The 18,567-nt window shown below is 43.7% G+C and overlaps 1 protein-coding gene across 1 annotated transcript in view; it reads left to right on the top strand.

Annotated features, from left to right (window-relative positions):
* Nucleotides 1–590: 590 nt before the first annotated feature.
* The window catches only part of b4galnt4a (beta-1,4-N-acetyl-galactosaminyl transferase 4a), a gene marked incomplete at both ends in the record, with an annotated part of 477,817 nt that continues 459,840 nt past the window's right edge, over nucleotides 591–18,567 (top strand). Inside the window, one exon of the mRNA XM_080736977.1 lies at nucleotides 591–732. Coding sequence (XP_080593103.1) covers nucleotides 591–732 — 142 coding nt within the window. The remainder of the gene's footprint in view (nucleotides 733–18,567) is intronic.

Raw genomic sequence — 18,567 nt, 5'->3', positions numbered from 1 at the left:
TTGTGTAGATTATCCACTGACAGGCTGACTGCTATTTTGTTCGCTCTCGTCGGTCACACACTCTCTCTCTCCCTTTCACTGAACTGTGCGAGGCGAGGGAGGGTTTATCCTTTTTTATTTACGTTCTTTTTTGGAGCTGTCACCACCGCGCATAAAGCGACTGGAAGGAAGGAATGCGAGCCTCGCTGTTGTTGTTGTTGTTGTTGTTGTTGGTGTTCACAAGCCAACATTCTTCAAGAAAAGCCGGGGCAGAGACAGAGTTATGGTGACTGACACGGCAATGACCCTCTCGAAGCGACACGTCTAAAGATACGACTGGTGTCGCGGTGGTCACACGAACGGAGGACATGCTTTAAGATCACCGTACAAAAGGAACAAACAAACAAACAAACCCGGGGATGTCATGGGTCTGTGCCGCTGCCGCTCCTCCACGGCCGTGGGCGGCGGTTTAGCTGTGTAACAAATCAAAGAAACCACTCATCGTCTCATCATCATCATTACCAAACATCTCAACAGTTTAGAACTGAACTGCAGCCCCGGCGCGGTGCGGTGCTTGTTACTCCTATAAAGCGGACGATGAGTGTGCGAGGATGCTGCGGTTCCCAGTGAAGAAGATTCGGAAGCAGTTCAAGCTGCTGCTGCTGCTGGTCCTGCTGACCTTCGCGGTGTGGTTCACCTACCTGCACATCAACCAGGGCAAGAGCATCAGGCTGCACTTCAACTATGGCAAAGGTAAGGACCTTTCTACCTCTACTACAGTGGTTCTCAAACTTAGAAATGTGAAGGTCTCCCCTTAACTTTGACAGTGTATAAATGGAACTGACGGGTCCATTTGGTTCCATTTGAGTTACAGACTTGTAGGCCTATGGGTCAATTTAGACCCCCATAAAGGAACCTACTGGAGTGCCTGGAATCCACTTTGAGAACCACTGCTCTAGTACAGTGGTTTTCAACCTTTTTCATATCAAGGACCATTATTTATTCAGTATTTGAGCCACAGACCACTATTTGATGAGATTTATAGCCTCTCAGACCCAAAACCTAAAATACATATTTTCTAAATCTTTGGATCGACTATTGTTCAATGTCCACATGTTCCATGCTGTACTAGATGTGGTGCTATAAGAACAGGTCAATCAAACATCATTATTATTCTACATTCTGTAATTGACTTCTTGTTTCTTGTAAATTAAGTAATGTGTTTAACAATAATTTAACTCTTGAGAGCGTTAACTCATTTTACACTAGCAAAAGTTGAAGATCTATAAGGGTCCATGTGGTTACCAACTCACCATCACTTAGCTGTGGACCACCTGGAATCCCTTCAGGGACCACTGGTTGAAAAGCACTGCTCTAGTACTGTACTATATGACACACTGCAGTGCAACTATATGGTAAAGATAGGACCCTATGTGACACTGTCAGTCTGTCACCTCCCTTCATGCCGCTGCTGGGTTGGTTGTTGTGGTGGCAATATGAAAGAACTTGGCTTTGTAAACAGTGTCTGTGTTGTAAGGATTTCCTTCTCATGACCTGAGATAATTTATGGCTTGGCAGATTATTTTGGTTGACGTGAAATACACACGCACACACTGTATAATATAAGTCTATATTCGATATACTGTATATATTTTACAGTAACCTATAGTCTGTCTCCCTGTCTCCCTGTCTGTCTGTCTGTCTGTCTGTCTGTCTGTCTGTCTGTCTGTCTGTCTGATAGTATATGCCTTATATGTACTGTACACAGGCAGAGGAAGATTTGTGTCATAAATGGCAGTTATGGAGCAGTTAGTTTCTTTCTGTCAGGTCAGGCTGCTGCCTCCTGTGTCCCTTGGTTCCAGCCATGGGTCTAAAGCCAGCAGGCCGCCGGCGTATTAATAATAGAGGAGATGATCGTACATTAATAATACAAGGGTTGATCAGGCATGCAGCTGCTGAGGTCATGACATGTCAGTCATATCATGTATGTGGGACTGGGGAGATGTGTGAGTGTGAGAGTGTGCGCATACACACGTGTGTTGTGCACCTGGCTGCTGCTTGTGGTGGCTGGAGCTGAAGCCTGCACACCTGGTGTTTTATAGATGGCATTAGTTCACTATACCAGTGGTTCTCAGGCCGGGTTCACACATTTAAGGCACATGCCTTGTGCTTTACCTAGGTCCTAGGGTGAGGTGGGGGGTAAAGCACCGTCCAATTCATTCTCTATGGAAGTCACATGTTTTGAAGAGGCAAGTTTAAAGCTCTAGAGAAAGCTTGCCTCTTCAAAACATGCAACCTCCATTGGGAATGAATTGGATGCTGCTCTTCCCCCCGCCTCACCCCAGGTAAAGGACAGGGCATGTGTTTTAACTGTGTCTCAGACACACATCCCCAACTTGATATGGATTTGGGCCATGGCCCCCTTCCCCATCACACCCAATCTAAAAACATCTAAAAAGATTTATCCCAGAAAATAAATTACTACTCCTGTGGCTAACGATGACTGGAAATTCATTTTTACATAAATACAGAGCCAGGGACATGCAGAGAATGTTAGAGAGACGGGCTGGCATGTCTAAAAGGGCCTTTTGGGGAAGATATTGAAAATAGCAGACCTCCAAGCTCACACCGCGTTGCACTGCGACGCTTGGAGGTCGGCTATTTTCGGTACTTGATACCACACTAAATTAAGCATAATCAAGTGAATACTAGAGCATGTATTGCTTGCTACACAGAGAGGGCAATCCTTTCAACATAGGATGCTGCATTCAAGTTCAGGAGAGTTTGGACAAGGCAATTCTCTTGAATACTGCATTCAGGTATGGCATGGAAATTCATGGTCTGGAGAGGGTACTTTTTACAGACTGGTAAAAGGGCAGGGGCTCAAGCCCCCTTTTTATGTCTATTTGTGCACATGCCTGTACAGAGCAAAGTTACATACTATGCCTTTAAGTGTCAACTTTCACTAGGTGGACTAAAAGCATATGTTCACCACCATTAACATGCTGACTGAGATGAAAGGCATTCTGTGCTGTCTGTCTGCCAGGGCTGATATCATACACTGTTCTCCACAGTCTAAAGTAGGGATGGGACGATATGAAAATGTCATATCACGATTGTTGTGACAAAAGAAATCGCGATTTACGATATCATCACAATAATCAAAATCCATTATCCTGGGGCAAAACATTTGCCAAAAAATAGCGATTTCTTTTTGGCAAAGACATTTGATAGAGTGAAAAAATGACGTATATCATAAGTACCTTTTACCAATTATTGAGGGTTTAAGTGGTACCGGATATGCAGCTCGGCAAATAAAAGGTGAATTGATCCCAGTGCATGACGGAGGACGATATCACGATACATTAAGTCTTCGCGATACGATTATCGTGAGTGTTTTTTATCACGACAAACCATAATATCAAGGATCGTCCCATCCCTAGTCTAAAGTAGCCTAGATGCTGTTAACTGATATGATGATGAAGAATGATGGTCATCATCGACATATAATGTCCTGTACATCTGTACTGTACCACCTAGGGTTGTCACGATGGTGACATTTTACATGACGATTAATTGTCACCCAAATAATTGCGATTAAGGCAGCGATTATGGCAGTGTTGCACATAACCCTAAATATACAAAGAAATTACACGTTTGACAATGTTAAAAGAACATTGATAGTGGAAATAGCCAAGCTACGAGCTCATTGTGAGCTTGTAGATCTGCTATTTCCACTATTTTTGAAAATGTTTGAAAATATATGAACATTTTTCAACATGGAAACGATTATGACAAAGCAATTGCGATTGTGTCAAATAATTGTGATTAGACGATTATGTAATAATTGTGACGGGCCTAGTACCACCCCCTCTTTTGTCTGTCTGTTTGTCTGTCTGTCTGTCTGTCTGTCTGTGTGTGTGTGTCTCTCTCTGTCCCTCCCAAGCACATTGACATCTCTCCACCCTCATGGGCTTTGCCTGGATCCATATACTACAGATCTGTTTTGTTGATGATGATGACAATCCGTTTGGCTACCATGGATGGATGGCGTGCTACTGCTAGTACTTACTGGTTGAGTTGTTATGCTGGGCCGGGGCTCAGGCCACAGAAAAAAAAAACAGTGTATTGTTAGACTACATGACATTTTAATTGAAACAGCCACTGTGTTGTTCTCATATATTCAGGAAGGGCAAGTGTCAACGCCCGTAATTTAGAGGTAACTTGAAGTTCACTGAATTAGCCCCCAACCTTTCTCGCTTTCTGACTCCCAACTTCTCTCTCTCTCTCTCTCTCTCTCTCTCTCTCTCTCTCTCTCTCTCTCTCTCTCTCTCTCTCTCTCCCGCACACATGCACACGCGCGCGCACACACAGGCAGCACACCAGAATGAGGTTATGTAATAAATGATCAAATGAGGTTCACATCTCCTTGGTCTTACACTCAACACTGACTGCACTCTTTTCATATATTTCATTCTGTGTCTCACTGTGTGCTCCGAGGGACAGATGGATTTCAAGTTTTCCACTTTCAATACTTTATATATTGCCGTATTGAGAGACCCGGGGGGATTTGCCTTTTACTGCATGCAGTTCAATGGAGTCTTTAGTTTGAGAGAGTAGGGAGTAATGTCTTTGTTTCTATCCAACAAGACCTTGTCAATCATAACCTGGCTGTCAGGCAGAAACCTTGTATCTCCATATTTGAATGTGTGTGTGTGTGTGTGTGTGTGTGTGTGTGTGTGTGTGTGTGTGTGTGTGTGTGTGTGTGTGTGTGTGTGTGTGTGTGTGTGTGTGTGTGTGTGTGTGTGTGTGTGTGTGTGTGTCCCTCCCCCCATAAATGAGTGCCCTACTTTGTCTTACAAGTGTGTCACTCAAGAGTACAAGCTGTATGTGGTTAATTGCGTTGTGAGTTTGTAGATCTGCTTTTGTTATGAACTTTTGAAAGCAATTGAAAGTGTTTAGATCTGTCCGTGGATTTTATAACCAATTTTAACCAATTTAACCAATGAAAAGTGCTTGTGATCCACTGGAACATATTTAGGTTATTTTTCCCCCTTCATTTTCTGTAAAGAAAATGGTTTCGTAAAGAAAAGACAGCGACAATAATAACACAATGCCACCCAGTGTCAATCCACAGATTGAAAAGGCTTGTTGAGACCTATTGATCCACAGGCCTCCAACACAACACAACACAACACAATACAACACAACAGCAGGGTGTGAATAGCTGCCAGTCAGACAGTTTGTTCTTGGGGGTAGGATTATGAAAGTCTGACGTCTTTTTACTCCGACTACGTGGCTACGCCAGAGATCGCACTAGGATTTTTAATTGCCGGTCACCGTGTCCGGCATGATTAAAATTACTGCATGTTTTCACCCTAAGGTGTTTCTGTTGCATCATGTTTCAGGTCAACACATGTACAGAATAATGAGAAATAGTCTGAAAGTCAGTTCTGCGCTACTCACTGGTATGGTCGAGTGGTCACGATAGTGAGTCCATGCTTCTCTGTTATGCAACTTTGGGAAGGTTGAAAAGGCTTTGGTGGTGATCTTGTAGAGTCTCCATAACATTTCCTCATAAAGAACTTCAATCAAGTGTATAATGTTTGTTTTATATGGGTTGTTAGTTGTCCTGCGTGCCTTCCATAATTCCCTTGGGTTAACAGTGTGCATTGCAAGAAGAAGCTGAAATGGACTGCTGTCTTCAGTTCTGATAATACACCTTGTTTTGACTGTCCATTCATGTACAACTTAAACTGCACGTTAGTATTCCAAACCAAGCCAGCTGACAGAGACCATAGCGACGACAAACAGTAACAAACCGACAACTACCCAGCAACAACAACAACTATCTTTTCCTTCTCCCGTTTACCTTCCAATGCAGCTTATTTTACACAGGTTATCATTAACATGATATAAGTGTAACTTAACCTGTGTGTATTTGTTCAACTTTGCTAGACGTGCATGTGAGAGAGAGTGATGGGCGAGAGAGAGAGAGAGAGCAAGAGACTTTGAGAAAGAGAGAGATATTAATGAACTGCCGTGTCATTTTCAACTGGTCCTTATGTCCGACGAGGTTTATATTTTCCGGTCTTTGTCATTAAAAATCGGTCAAATCCGGCAATTTCCGGACTAACGCAATCTGTGGGCTACGCGTGCGGTTAGGATTAGATATGGGGTTAGTAATGGGGAGTGTCGGACGAACGCCGCGCTACGCACCCGTTCTGGGGAAGGCTTTTGTGATCACGCTCTCTACAAGGTAGCCCAAGAATGTCTGTGATCTTATATATAACACTTTGTGTATATTTCAAATACACAGCCATAGATTGGTCCTATTGCACGGCGTTGAGCAGATAATCTGCGTGGCAATAAAGTGGTGCGCGCTACTTGTGTACTCACCTAATAATTAATTCCTCAGACTTGGAGACAGATATTGTCTTCTAGTTTCATATCGCCTTGAAAGTTCTGGCGTGTGTTTGGTCAAATATCTCCACTTTTCTACGAGCTTCAAATGGACAACATTCTCTGTCAGTGACGGGGCCGGACCTGAAATGACTGCTGGGCTGAACATATGAAAACTTCCTTTAAGAACACACGTTTGTTTGGGAAGCACAAATGTATGGGGCACACAATTGTGAAAAAAAAGTGAAAACAGCCGATGTCGCGAGGCATTGTGTGCTTGTAGATCGGCTGTTTTCACTAGTTTTGTGCGATGGTCTTGTATGATAAAGCAGGGCTTTGCTTTACCAAAAGACGTACACATTTGAAACTTGGAAATACGAGATTTCTGCCCGACAGTGACGATATTTTTGTGATTATGTTGCGAAGAAAACGTTGAGATAATAGCCATTTTGGTTAAAACTGACTGAAAATAACTTTGTACTTCAAGTTTAAAAAGTGTCCAGATAATTTCCAAATATTATCAAATTATCTCGCGGCACCCCAGGGTGCCCTGTCACCCACTTTGAAAACCCCTGTTCTAGGGCTATCTGCCAATGTCTTCTTGTTAACTTGACCAGGAGTGGAACCGGTCTGCTTTCATTTCCCAGAGAAACACAAACCCTCTTACTCTCTTGCGTACATTGCAGGGGTGATTTCTCTCAACCTTGCAGTTTTTTTAGCTGGTTTCCGCTATTAGCGTGTCTGTTTTACTTCTCTGCTCTGTCTGTCTTGGAAGGAAGCCGCGAAACAGGCTCTGTTCTGGGGTATAATTGACTGGTCTTCCGTTTAGCAAAGCCATTTGAACAGGTCAACCCACTTAACCTCTTTACGAATAACACTGGAACTATGGCATTCTAAGAGAGATGTAGCTATTACTGGAAAATAAAGCTATATGTCATGAACCATGTAAATTGTCGTAAGTGAGCAATTGACTTTCCGTACCGAGATTGGGGCCAGATACTGTAGAAATGACGTCATTTCCTTTTATTATTATCAAAGGACATCTTGTTGAATTTACCCTCTGCTACTGCCATGTTCCTGAATAGTAAAATGATATTACATTTGATTAGATTAGAAAGCCATGTTTTTCCTAAGCTCAGGATGCATAAAATGTTCTGCTCGCGTTCCATCCTAAAGAGAATTGGCAGGTAATCACCAGACTTAATAAAATGTGAATATCTTGTGCAAAGCGGCACGATCGGAACGCCTCTGTTAATCTGTGTTATGCGAGCAATCATTAGAGGTACGTGGAGAGGGTTATTTAAAGCAAAAACACTAGCGCTCTACTTAAAGCTACGATCCGTAACGTGTATGTCCTCTCCCGAGTCCTGATGAAGAGCGCTAATTGCACCTGTGTTCACACCTGAGCTTCAGGCAGTACTACAAGCGGTGTCCTACACATAGTTATAATATTTAGACTTTTTTTTAATGCCCCATTTGATCATCATCATCATCATACAGTGTCACACAAAACAAAGCATCAAAAGTTGCAGATGTAATGACATAATGAGGTTTTTCCTCCAGACAGAGATGATAATACTAGTTGACTGGAGTCAACTAGTATAGTAGTAACTAGGGTTGGACACGGTAACCGCCGTACCGCCGTACCGCGGTAAACCGAGGTCTACCGCGGTGTCAGTGTGCTTACCGCGGTAAAAAAAAGACAAAAAAAAGTCTATTTTTTATTGGAAAACAAGCGAGTTTTAAAACAGGGGAGAAGCGAGGACCGCATGCCTCCATGCCACTCTGCTCTGGGCCGTGTACCACAGTTTGGAAGCCACATACGTCACTCTCACTCAGACACAGACAGTCACTCCTGCAGCTGCCTGCGTAGAGGAGTACAGAGCAGCGTAAACTTTCTTTGTAATCCACTCGACACAAGGATGTTAATACATACCTTGTGTTGTGGCATATCTTTTTTTATTCATACGGATTACTGGCGGAGCGCGGGCCGCGTGGACTAATAAAGCCGAAAATGAAACTATTTTACTTTTTCCATCGCGTCGCACGTTGTGCCCGTTCGGCGGCGCGTCGGAGATTTTATAACCTTTTCTGTCAAGTCTTGTAACTAAAACCTGTATATAGCAGCACTCAATCACTGCGATTTGAGAGTTGAGACGTGACGTGAGTTTACAGAATCACTGTACACGATCTGACTACCCTTCCTCTTCTGGTTTGTTCACACAGCTGTTTGTGTCTGAAAAGCCTACTAGCTAGCCTACGTTACTATGGTAACCCGACAGTGCAGATCTAAAAGCTCAGAACGCGTCGCGGATGCAATGTGTTGTGAGCTTGTAGATCTGCTCCTTTCAAAGCCATACCCGCTGTGCTGTACGGAGAAGTATAACTCGGGCGGTCAGGCTGTGTCGCCTCTCCACTGTGGAGAGGCGACTTTAGGGAAGATGATTGCAATATTTTGGCTTATCGCCGAACCTTAATTAATAGATACGGGGGTGCGGTAATTACCGCAGTACCGTCGGTAAATGGGAAGACGGTAATCGCGGTAACAAAATGTCGATACCGCCCCAGGCCTAGTAGTAACAGGGCTCCATACTAGGGCCGCTCCTTCTTTTCTTAACACATGGGAAGCCAAGGTTTCTAACATTTATAGCTGTTGCTGCTGCCGTCGTTCACTTACGCTTTAATTTTGAAGAGCCTCGGAAGCTTTGTGCGTGTGCACGTGAGTGTCCACTGACGATTGAGGAGGATAATCCATTTGTTTACAAACGCTAGCGAAACTAAAATCCAAACCGGGGCCGACCATCGCGGTAAAGTATCGCCGTGAAATCAGGCAGATCTCTGCTTCCCTGGCGTTCTTTGCACCTTATTCACAGATAAAGTCCTTTTCATGTTTCAGCATAGAATAGAAATCAATGCAGCCTAGTCGCACCATTTTGTCTCTCTGCAAGCCACGTTATGACGTATGGACCAGCGTCTTTCACAGACAACACAGGATGCATGCAGCTGCATGTAACCAAGTTAACCCTTTGTCTCGTTCCTGAACGAGACAACTCCTTTTGGCACAGCGACCTCCAGTGGCCGTATCTCGTTACTGAACGAGTTTGGCCCCTTGGGTGTTAAACCTCTACACCAAATCTCTTCGCCGAAAATAGACAATCTAATCTACAAGGCTACAAGGCGCGTCTGGAAGGGATCGAGGCTCCAGATGTAAAAACAGATGCTGAACGTTCGCCTCAGAATAAGAACTCCAGGGTTCATGTAGTTAGTCCTGCGTTTTACAACAATGGCCTCCCCACCTCACATTTGTGATTTGGACCTTTTTCTTGTTTTTTAGATACCCTAGGACAGGGGTCTTCAACACGGGGTCCGGGAGTTGCTACAGGGGGGTCCTCCAAATCTTCCAATCCTTTTTATGTTAACAACTTGAACCCTAGTGTCCATATTCTGAGAACTGTAGCCGAAAATAGCAGATCTACAAGCTCACAACGCCTCGCGCTGCGAGGCGTTGTGAGCTTGTAGATCGGCTATTTTCAGGCAAAGAGGTTTGGTGTTGAGGGGTAAAAGAGCAGACTAAGTACAGAGTAAAAGGTCAAGTTTATTAAGTATTGCCGGTTCAACTGGTTAAATATCTAAAAACACAAATTGACATGAATCCAAAATACACTGATGATTGTGCTGTCAAACGATGAAACTAAATGGAATCTACAGGTTGTGGGGGTCCCTGCTTCATCTCTCTCAACTAAGGGGTCCTTGGCCTGAAAACCTTGAAGACCCCTGCCCACGGACTTTTCCACTTTGTCTTTACGGAACATCTAAGAACACGAAACGGGGCTGATCGTACGGCACCGTCCTCGTCTACCCTCATAACGTCTTGGACCAAGGCGATCAGTCTCCAACTGGGCCTAGCAGCATGAAGCTGCTTGTACAGTAGTATACTGTACAACCTGGCAGCCAGCCACCGTGCACGGTATGAATGTACAGCGCAGTGAATGTACAGTACAAAGTTAGCCTCCCTCCGCTCTGTAATAGCCTCTCACCAGCATACTGTCAATAGGTCAGTGTAGGTGAGAGATATCTAAGGTGTTGTGTGAGAAAGTTTCTCAAGGTGTTTAAAAGAGCGCTTGATTAGCTCCATGATTCTCAACCCTTTTTTCATGTCAAGGATCCTCCGTTTGCTATGCATTAAAGCAGTGGTTCTCAACCTTTTCAGGCCGCGACCCCCGAAATAATCATATTTTAACTGGGGACCCCCACACCCCAACCCTGACGAGCACGAGCAAGAGTTGAGGCATTACATTTTGTATAACACCGTTCTCACAAGGCAAGGCATTTGTTAGCATGTAGATCGGCTATTTTCACACTTTCTGCCTCTAATATTTGATATTTGACAGTTCAAGTGGTTACATATCTGATAACACAAATTGACATGAATCCAAAATACACTGATGATTGTGCTGTCAAACAATGAAACTATATGGAATCTGGGGGTCCCTGCTTCATCCCTGCTTCATCTCTCTCTCTCGGCATGAGGTCCTTGGCCTGAAAACGTTGAAGACCCCTGCTTTAACCCCTAATTCTCCCCCCCCCCCCCCCCTAAATATACCCACCTGAGCAGCCATCAGCCAGGTGAAGCAGAAACTGAATTGGCTGGTTAAGAGGTTATGAGAAGCACTGGATTAGCTAACTATACAGCAGGCCATGGCCCTGTGGATGTGATGTAATGTGATCACTATGGACCGCTATGAAGTCATCTCACTGCTCCGTCACCAGAGGCCTTTCCACAGCTGTGTGTGCATTAATGCATTGCTATATCGTTGCTGTGTCTGTGCAGAAACCTCTTATCTCCATATTGTAGCTTTTGGTGTTTTTTTCCCCACTTGGTTGCACTACGGCGTCACGCAAAAGCATCAAAAGTTGCAGATCCACAAGCTTGTCGATCTTCTGCTTTTGATGTTTGACATGGTGGTGTAGCACTGACTAGCACTGACACATTTCTTCTTTTCATACGTCTCTGTAACTTTGTAAATAACCTTAAACTGCTGTGCTGCTCTGGGCGACTGATTAGATTTTTCCCCTTGGGATAATAAAGGTATCTATCTATGTGTTTGAATTTGAATGCTGAAAAGTCAGTTTTGGACGTATGAGTTTTCTACCGACAGAGACGATACACTGTAGAGTGGCTACTGGCTACATGGAGAAATTAGAGCTCCCGCCGCCGTCTGAGTGAAAGCCTCTACGGGCAGCTTTTATCCACAGTATTTATCATTGGGAATAGAAAGAACCCAGCCAGGAGCCATTTAAAAGGTGACTTTTGAAAGGGATGAGATGTGTTTTAAAATGATCTACACTATATCTGGTGAACAGTAGATAAACCCTCTATAGGCGTTTCTCACTTTATTCTCTTTTAACACTCTCCCTCCATCCAATGGGTCCTTTTGGGTCGTTATGATGGACATAAACGTGTTGTAATCTATATATACGCGCGTTTATATTACCAGTGGTGATTAATGAGAATAGATTATTCATATTGCGTGTTAACACATACGGTATGTACTGTAGGGGGGTGTGTGTGTGTGTGTGTGTGTGTGTGTGTGTGTGTGTGTGTGTGTGTGTGTGTGTGTGTGTGTGTGTGTGTGTGTGTGTGTGTGTGTGTGTGTGTGTGTGTGTGTGTGTGTGTGTGTGTGTGTGTGTGTGTGTGTGTGTGTGTGCGCGCGCATGTGTGTGTGTGTGTGTGCATTTGTGTGTGTGCGCACAATCTTGGATTAAAATAGGCATGCATTACAGTACACTACATTTCAAGTCAAATAAATAAAAGCCTAATTCATCATCACCTTCAGGATTCAAATTCAAAAGTATCAAAAGTAGCAGATCTACAAGCTCAAAACGTCTCGAGCTTGTAGATCTTCTACTTTGGATACTTTCATGTGGCGGTGTAGTGTGATCAAGTAGGGCCGTTACTTTACAGAAAAACACACAAAAAGTTAGAACATGGAGATAAGAGGTTTCTGCCTGACGGCGAAGATAAGCTTAGTTGACTGGGGTCCACCAGGGCTCTATACTAGGTCCTCTCCTTGGGATCGAACCAACGGTTCCCGTGCCATGATGTGGTCCATAGGTCAGACTCAGCCTGCTGCAGTATCTTCTGTTTCTGTGGCTTGATGTACAAGTACACACACAGCCTGGATGTGATGCTAGCATGTCGCAGCAGGGACCCAATCCAACACTTGATGCTGAGTGACTAGTAGGGATGGGACGAGGTACCATTTTTCTTTTGGTAAAGCTCTGCCAGGGATCAAACCTCCCAATCCTCATGGCGGACACTCTTAACACAATCTCTTCCAAAAAAAACCTTTGTAGTGCTTCTCCACCAGGCCCGAGGAACCCGAAGATGTAATAAGCTTTAATTAAAAAGATTATCACAGCGAAACTAAAATAGGCCGGAACTAATCCTCCGCGATCGGACCCATTATGGAGACGGACCCATTAACATCCGGCCGAAACCGGAAGCAGGATGGTCCATACTCTATTTCGCCCGTTAGCTTTCTGTGTATACAACACGGCTTACAAAAAGGCAACGGCTGGACGGATTTTCAAAATTTCAACGGATTTTCACGCGCACGATGGAAACTCTAGCGCCCACGTTAAAAGGTAAGAGAAGCCAGGCAGTGAAAGACATAGTGACGTTTTTGGGTTGCTCGGCTGATCCAGTCAATGATTTAACCACAAGGCAGCTAATCTACAGTAGGACACTGTCGATTCCTTTAGCCATTACCTTTTTAACTCTTATACTGCTTTGGACGTTCCTGTTCGCCCCAATTCTCAAGAGACCTCCGCGCCAATACGGCGCTCGTTCGCGTTCGTTCGTTCGTTCGTTTACCTTGTTGAAGCTGATGAGGGGTCGCGCCGCCATGTACTGTAAACACATTTTCCGCGGTGATGGTGTAAAAAATCCATTATGCGTTAACATCAACGGAGACCAATTCACTTCCTTGTTGATTTCCTCTGGCTGTAAGGCTCTGTGGCCAGTGACTGGTCTGAATGTACGGCAACACATAACAGGCAAATTCACATTCATTCTCGCATGACGCCGCCCTCTGCTGCCTGGCAGACCAAAGTGCACTATTGCACAATCAAAAAATAATAATAATAATAAATAAATAAATGTCTGTCTATCTACTATAACGTCGCAAAGGTAAGCCGCTTTTTGATGGCACCAGACCCAATAAATAAATAAATAATCTGGCAGTAGGAGAGTTAACAAAGCTTTCGTTAAAAATATCAAAAATTAAACCCCCTTGGCGTCTGTCTCAACTTCGATGACGGGCAAATAAATAAATAAATACATCAATAAAAAACTGGCGAAAGGTGTTAGTTAAACAGTTTTTTGCGGATCTCGCGCACCCGGCCGGACTGACCTTATTTAATCAGAATTTCAATGAGGAAGTGCGTTGGCAGGCGGCACGGCGGCGCATAGTAGATGAGAGGCACATTTATGCGGTCACGGCGTGGCACACAACAGCTCCCCTGTTCCCCCCTGCATCAACAGGTCCACGCTGACGGCCTGGCTGGCTTCCTGAGACAGCCCTCCATTCATCCACCAGCATTACACACGAGGTGCAGGCATGCGCACGCACACCCACAGACCCATGCACACATGTGCACACATGCATGTGCTCTGAAGCAGTGGTGCTCAAACTTTGACATTTGAAGGTCTCCTCTTAACTTTGACAGTGTACCTGACGGGTCCATTTGGTTGGCAGTGTTTCTCAACCTTTTTTCTGCATGGGCACACTTATCATGTCCCAAGAATCCATGGGCACACCAACATAATACGGGGGTGTAAATATCGTCACTGTCGGGAAGACACCTTGTATCTCCAAGTTTCAAATTTGTACGTTTCTTCGCCAAGTAAAGCCCTGCTTCATCATACAAGGCTGTCGCACAACAGTAGTGAAAACAGCAGATCTACAACAAGCACAAAACGCCTCGCGCTTGTAGATCGTGCTTGTAGATCGTGCTTGTAGATCGGCTAGTTTAAATCATTTTTAAAATGATAAATACAATACTGGCTTTCAAGCAGTTTCAAGGGGCACACTTGACCCTTCTCAGGGGCACACCAAAGGTCCCCAGGTGGTTGAGAAACACTGCTCTAAAGGATGCATGCACACACACACACGCACACGCACACACACACACACACACACACACACACACACACACACACACACACACACACACACACACACACACACACAATTAACCTTTTGACTAATGAAATGTTAATTTCGATCGAGAAGCTTATGAATATTGCTTCATACAGCCACGATGATGATTGTTTATTATGGACTAAATCAGTTTGTCTGATTAGGCCTATTTTATACATGTTTGTACAACTTTGTTGCAAGGGCACAAATCTTACACAAACGCATAGGGCTGCGTCATCTGTCCCATTTCCCATATTCCCTCCTGATTGGCTACCATTGCCTTCTAAAGTTTGTGTATGCGACCTGACGGTCGCTTATCTCCCGATTTAGAGAGTCTTACTGGTTTTCTTAGAGATCATTCTATTGATTACTTTTTTTGATCGAATAATCGGTATGCATATAATCGATAAACCACCGCATTACACTTTGTCAGTGTTGTGAAAAGGTAAGCCATTTACCATGAGAGGGAGTGGGTTGTTGGCTGATTTACCACTGTTTCAGGGTTGTGGCACGAGGCGAAGCCACACATTGCTTTTCTACCACTTCTACCAGATAAATGAAAGAAAACACAGTTGAAGCTTGCAAGATCTTGGAAATGTTACAACTGCAACACAACAGTGGGCGGGGTCCATGAGCCAACTCAAGGTTGTTGACTGATTTACACTGTTTTAAGCCAATCAGAATCCAGTATCTGAACATGTGACCACAAAAAGTGGTAGAATAGTGAATAATAACTGATAGCTACTTGTGAGAGCTTATAGATCTGTTCTTTTCACAATTTTTTTTACTCTCTGTGTTCATTCTACACACACACACACACACACACACACACACACACACACACACACACACACACACACACAGATGCTAGGGCATTCACGAATAGTGATTTTTAGTATTCGAATTATTCGACCTCAAAGTATTCGAATAGTCGAATATTCGACAGGACTGGTCAAACTGTCAAATGTTAAGTGAGCAAGAGGCGAACATTGTGAAAATAGCCGATCTACATGCTCACACGCCTCGCGTTGCGAGGCGTTGTGAGCATGTAGATCTGCTATTTTCTGTGGAACCGAGTCACATTAGATGTAAAACCTACAACACACACACACACAGACAGACGCACACAGATGATCATTCTTGTGTGGTAAGGAGGAAGTCAAGGGGAGGATGTGAGTGGAGATTGAACAGATTGGCTACTGGGTTGCCCAGGGAGACACCATATGGGAGAGGGCGTAACACGCACAGCGTTCTGAGTGTTCATTTAACTCTGAGAGGGTGCCAACAGTAACCTCATGTATAAATGAACACTGACGATTTTTTTGACTGGGTTAGTTTTGCATCGGTAGAACATTCTGTTCTGCACATTTTGGCATTTTGATTGTCGCCAGGGAGACGAATACCACTAAAAGTAAATAAAACAGTAAGCTGCATTCATCTGTAATTGAACTATGCATATTTTCCTTTTACCTCAATAAAGCTGATTCCCAGTACTCAGCACAGGTTAACAGGTGTAAAGGAGTGGGAGAAATTAATTTTCTGTTATTTATTTAGTTATTTATTATACAGACTTTGCAGAGATGTGTGTTCTTCTTACAACTAATAATAATGTTTATTTATTGTATTCAGATACATCAGTGTTTCTCAACCACTGTGCCTAGGGACCTTTGGTGTGCCCCTGAGAAGGGTCAAGTGTGCCCCTTGAAATTGCCTGAAAGCCAGTATTGTATTTATCATTTTAAAAATGATTTAAACTAGTGACAAACTAGTGAAAAACAGCCGATCTACAAGCACACAACGCCTCGCACCGGCGTTGTGTGCTTGTAGATCTGCTGTTTTCACTACTGTTGTGCGACAGCCTTTTATGATGAAGCAGGGCTTTACTTTGCGAAGAAACGTACACATTTGAAACTTGGAGATACAAGGTTTCTTCCTGACAGTGACGATATTTACACCTCCGTATTATGTTGGTGTGCCCATGGATCCTTGGGACATGAAAAGTGTGCCCATGCAGAAAAAAAGGTTGAGAAACGCTGAGATACATTGCTGTAATTTGACATTTGTTCTCCGCCTTTGACCCATCTCTTGGAGCGGTGAGCTCGGGAATCAAGTGATGGTGACAAACCCCCCCAATCCAACCCTTGATGCTGAGTGCCAAGCAGGGAGGCATTGGGTCCCATTTTTACAGTCTTTGGTATGACCCGACCGGGGATTGAACCCCAACCTCCCAGTCTCAGGGCAGACACTCTAACCACAAGGTCACCAACCTTGCGTAGCCAGGGCTTACTTGTCTGCGAAGAGAAAAGCCTGGGCGCGATATGAGGCAGAGAGTGTTCTAGGAGGTGGGACTGCATTCTCCCAGAAGTTGTCTTTTTTTCACAGTGTGGTGTTCCTGCAAACATATTCCCCGCTGGATAAAAAAAAAATCTGTTCTACGTCTCCCGCTCCGTCGGTTGTTCTCGCAATAAACGATATCCAAGCAAAAACATGGTGTTCGGCTAGCGATTCCTTTTGCCCTGGACCGTTCTCGTCTTTGACAGTTTGTTCATGTGCCTGATTGTTTGTAGAAAGAAGCTTTTTTGCAATCTGTTGCTAGTGGCTTCGAGACTACGTAGTCGTTTTCCATGCGGCAACATCTTGAACAGACTGTGGTTGGGATGGTGTAGATCTTTGATGATTCCCTGGGCTTTTTTCATTCGGGCAACGTTACACCTATTAAGAGCGAATTAAGAGCTACAATCTATTTTTTTATTTATTTTTCCGCTGGGGGATGTAAACAGACCTGCACCGCATGACGTAGCTTCCCATAACGCAGCACTTCCACCACAACTTGTTTCCAAAATACTACTAGTTCGTTGGAAAAAATAAATGTCTTGTTCGACGATATCATGAACCATCCAGACCTCTGGTCATCCGGTCTGCTTTCTGTCCCCCAAACCCACGCTAAACGTGGGGAAGCAGGATTTAGTTTGTATGCATCACATACATCTGGAACAGACTAGGGATGGGACGATATGAAAATGTAACGTAAAAAAAAAAAAAACGTATCCCCAAACTTCCATTATCCTGGGGCGGGAACCTTTGCCAAGAAATAGCCGATTGGCTATTTTTTGGCAAAGAGATTTGGCAGAGTACAAAAAAAAAAAAAAGACTATCAAGTCTGTTTACAGGTGTGTTTTACCAATTGTAGAGGATTTAAATGGATAATGGATAATTTTTTTCATTTTCTCTTCTGCACTGTAATTGCGTCTGTTATTTTTTACTTCTTTAGTTTTATTCAACCAAATGGCCTTTTATAATTGTGTTTCCTTTGCTTGATGCTCTGTGCAAAGCACATCGCCTTGCCTTGCCTTGCCTTGCCTTGCCGCACACATATAGAAAGTATTATATACGGTATGTGTACATAGGCGGAAATTACTTGGACGTTTGATATTTGACATTTATTAATCTAATATGCCTCCCCCATGATTTTGCTCATTTGCCTTTTTGAAGTCGGACACTTTCATCAAGATAACCCATTTATTGCAAAGATATTTCATTAAATTGACTTTGTGTGACTACAGATTTATCTGTGCAAGCATGACGCAGAATGTGAGATCCTGAAACCCCCTGAAGCAGAGCCTTAAGACACAGAGTTATGAACTCAACCTTAAACCCCTCAAGGGCATAACGTTAACATACACAGTATACATCAAATACACAGAATTCATACATTTTAGATCAGGGGTCTTCAACGTTTTCAGGCCAAAGACCCCTTAGTTGAGAGAGAGATGAAGCAGGGACTCCCATAACATGTTCATAGATTTCATTGTTTGAAAGCACAATCATCAGTGTATTTTGGATTCATGCCAATTTGTGTTTTCACATATTTAACCACTTGAGACGTCATTACCTAATAAACTTGACCTTTCACTCTGTACTTAGTCTGCTCTTTTTCCCCTCTACACCAAAACTCTTTGGCGAAACTAGCCGATCTACAAGC

The sequence above is a fragment of the Nannobrachium achirus genome (assembly GCF_963921795.1).
Source record: "Nannobrachium achirus genome assembly, chromosome: 11".
Taxonomy (NCBI): domain Eukaryota; kingdom Metazoa; phylum Chordata; class Actinopteri; order Myctophiformes; family Myctophidae; genus Nannobrachium; species Nannobrachium achirus.
Note: the sequence above shows the minus strand (reverse complement) of the source record. Positions and strands in the feature narration are given on the sequence as shown.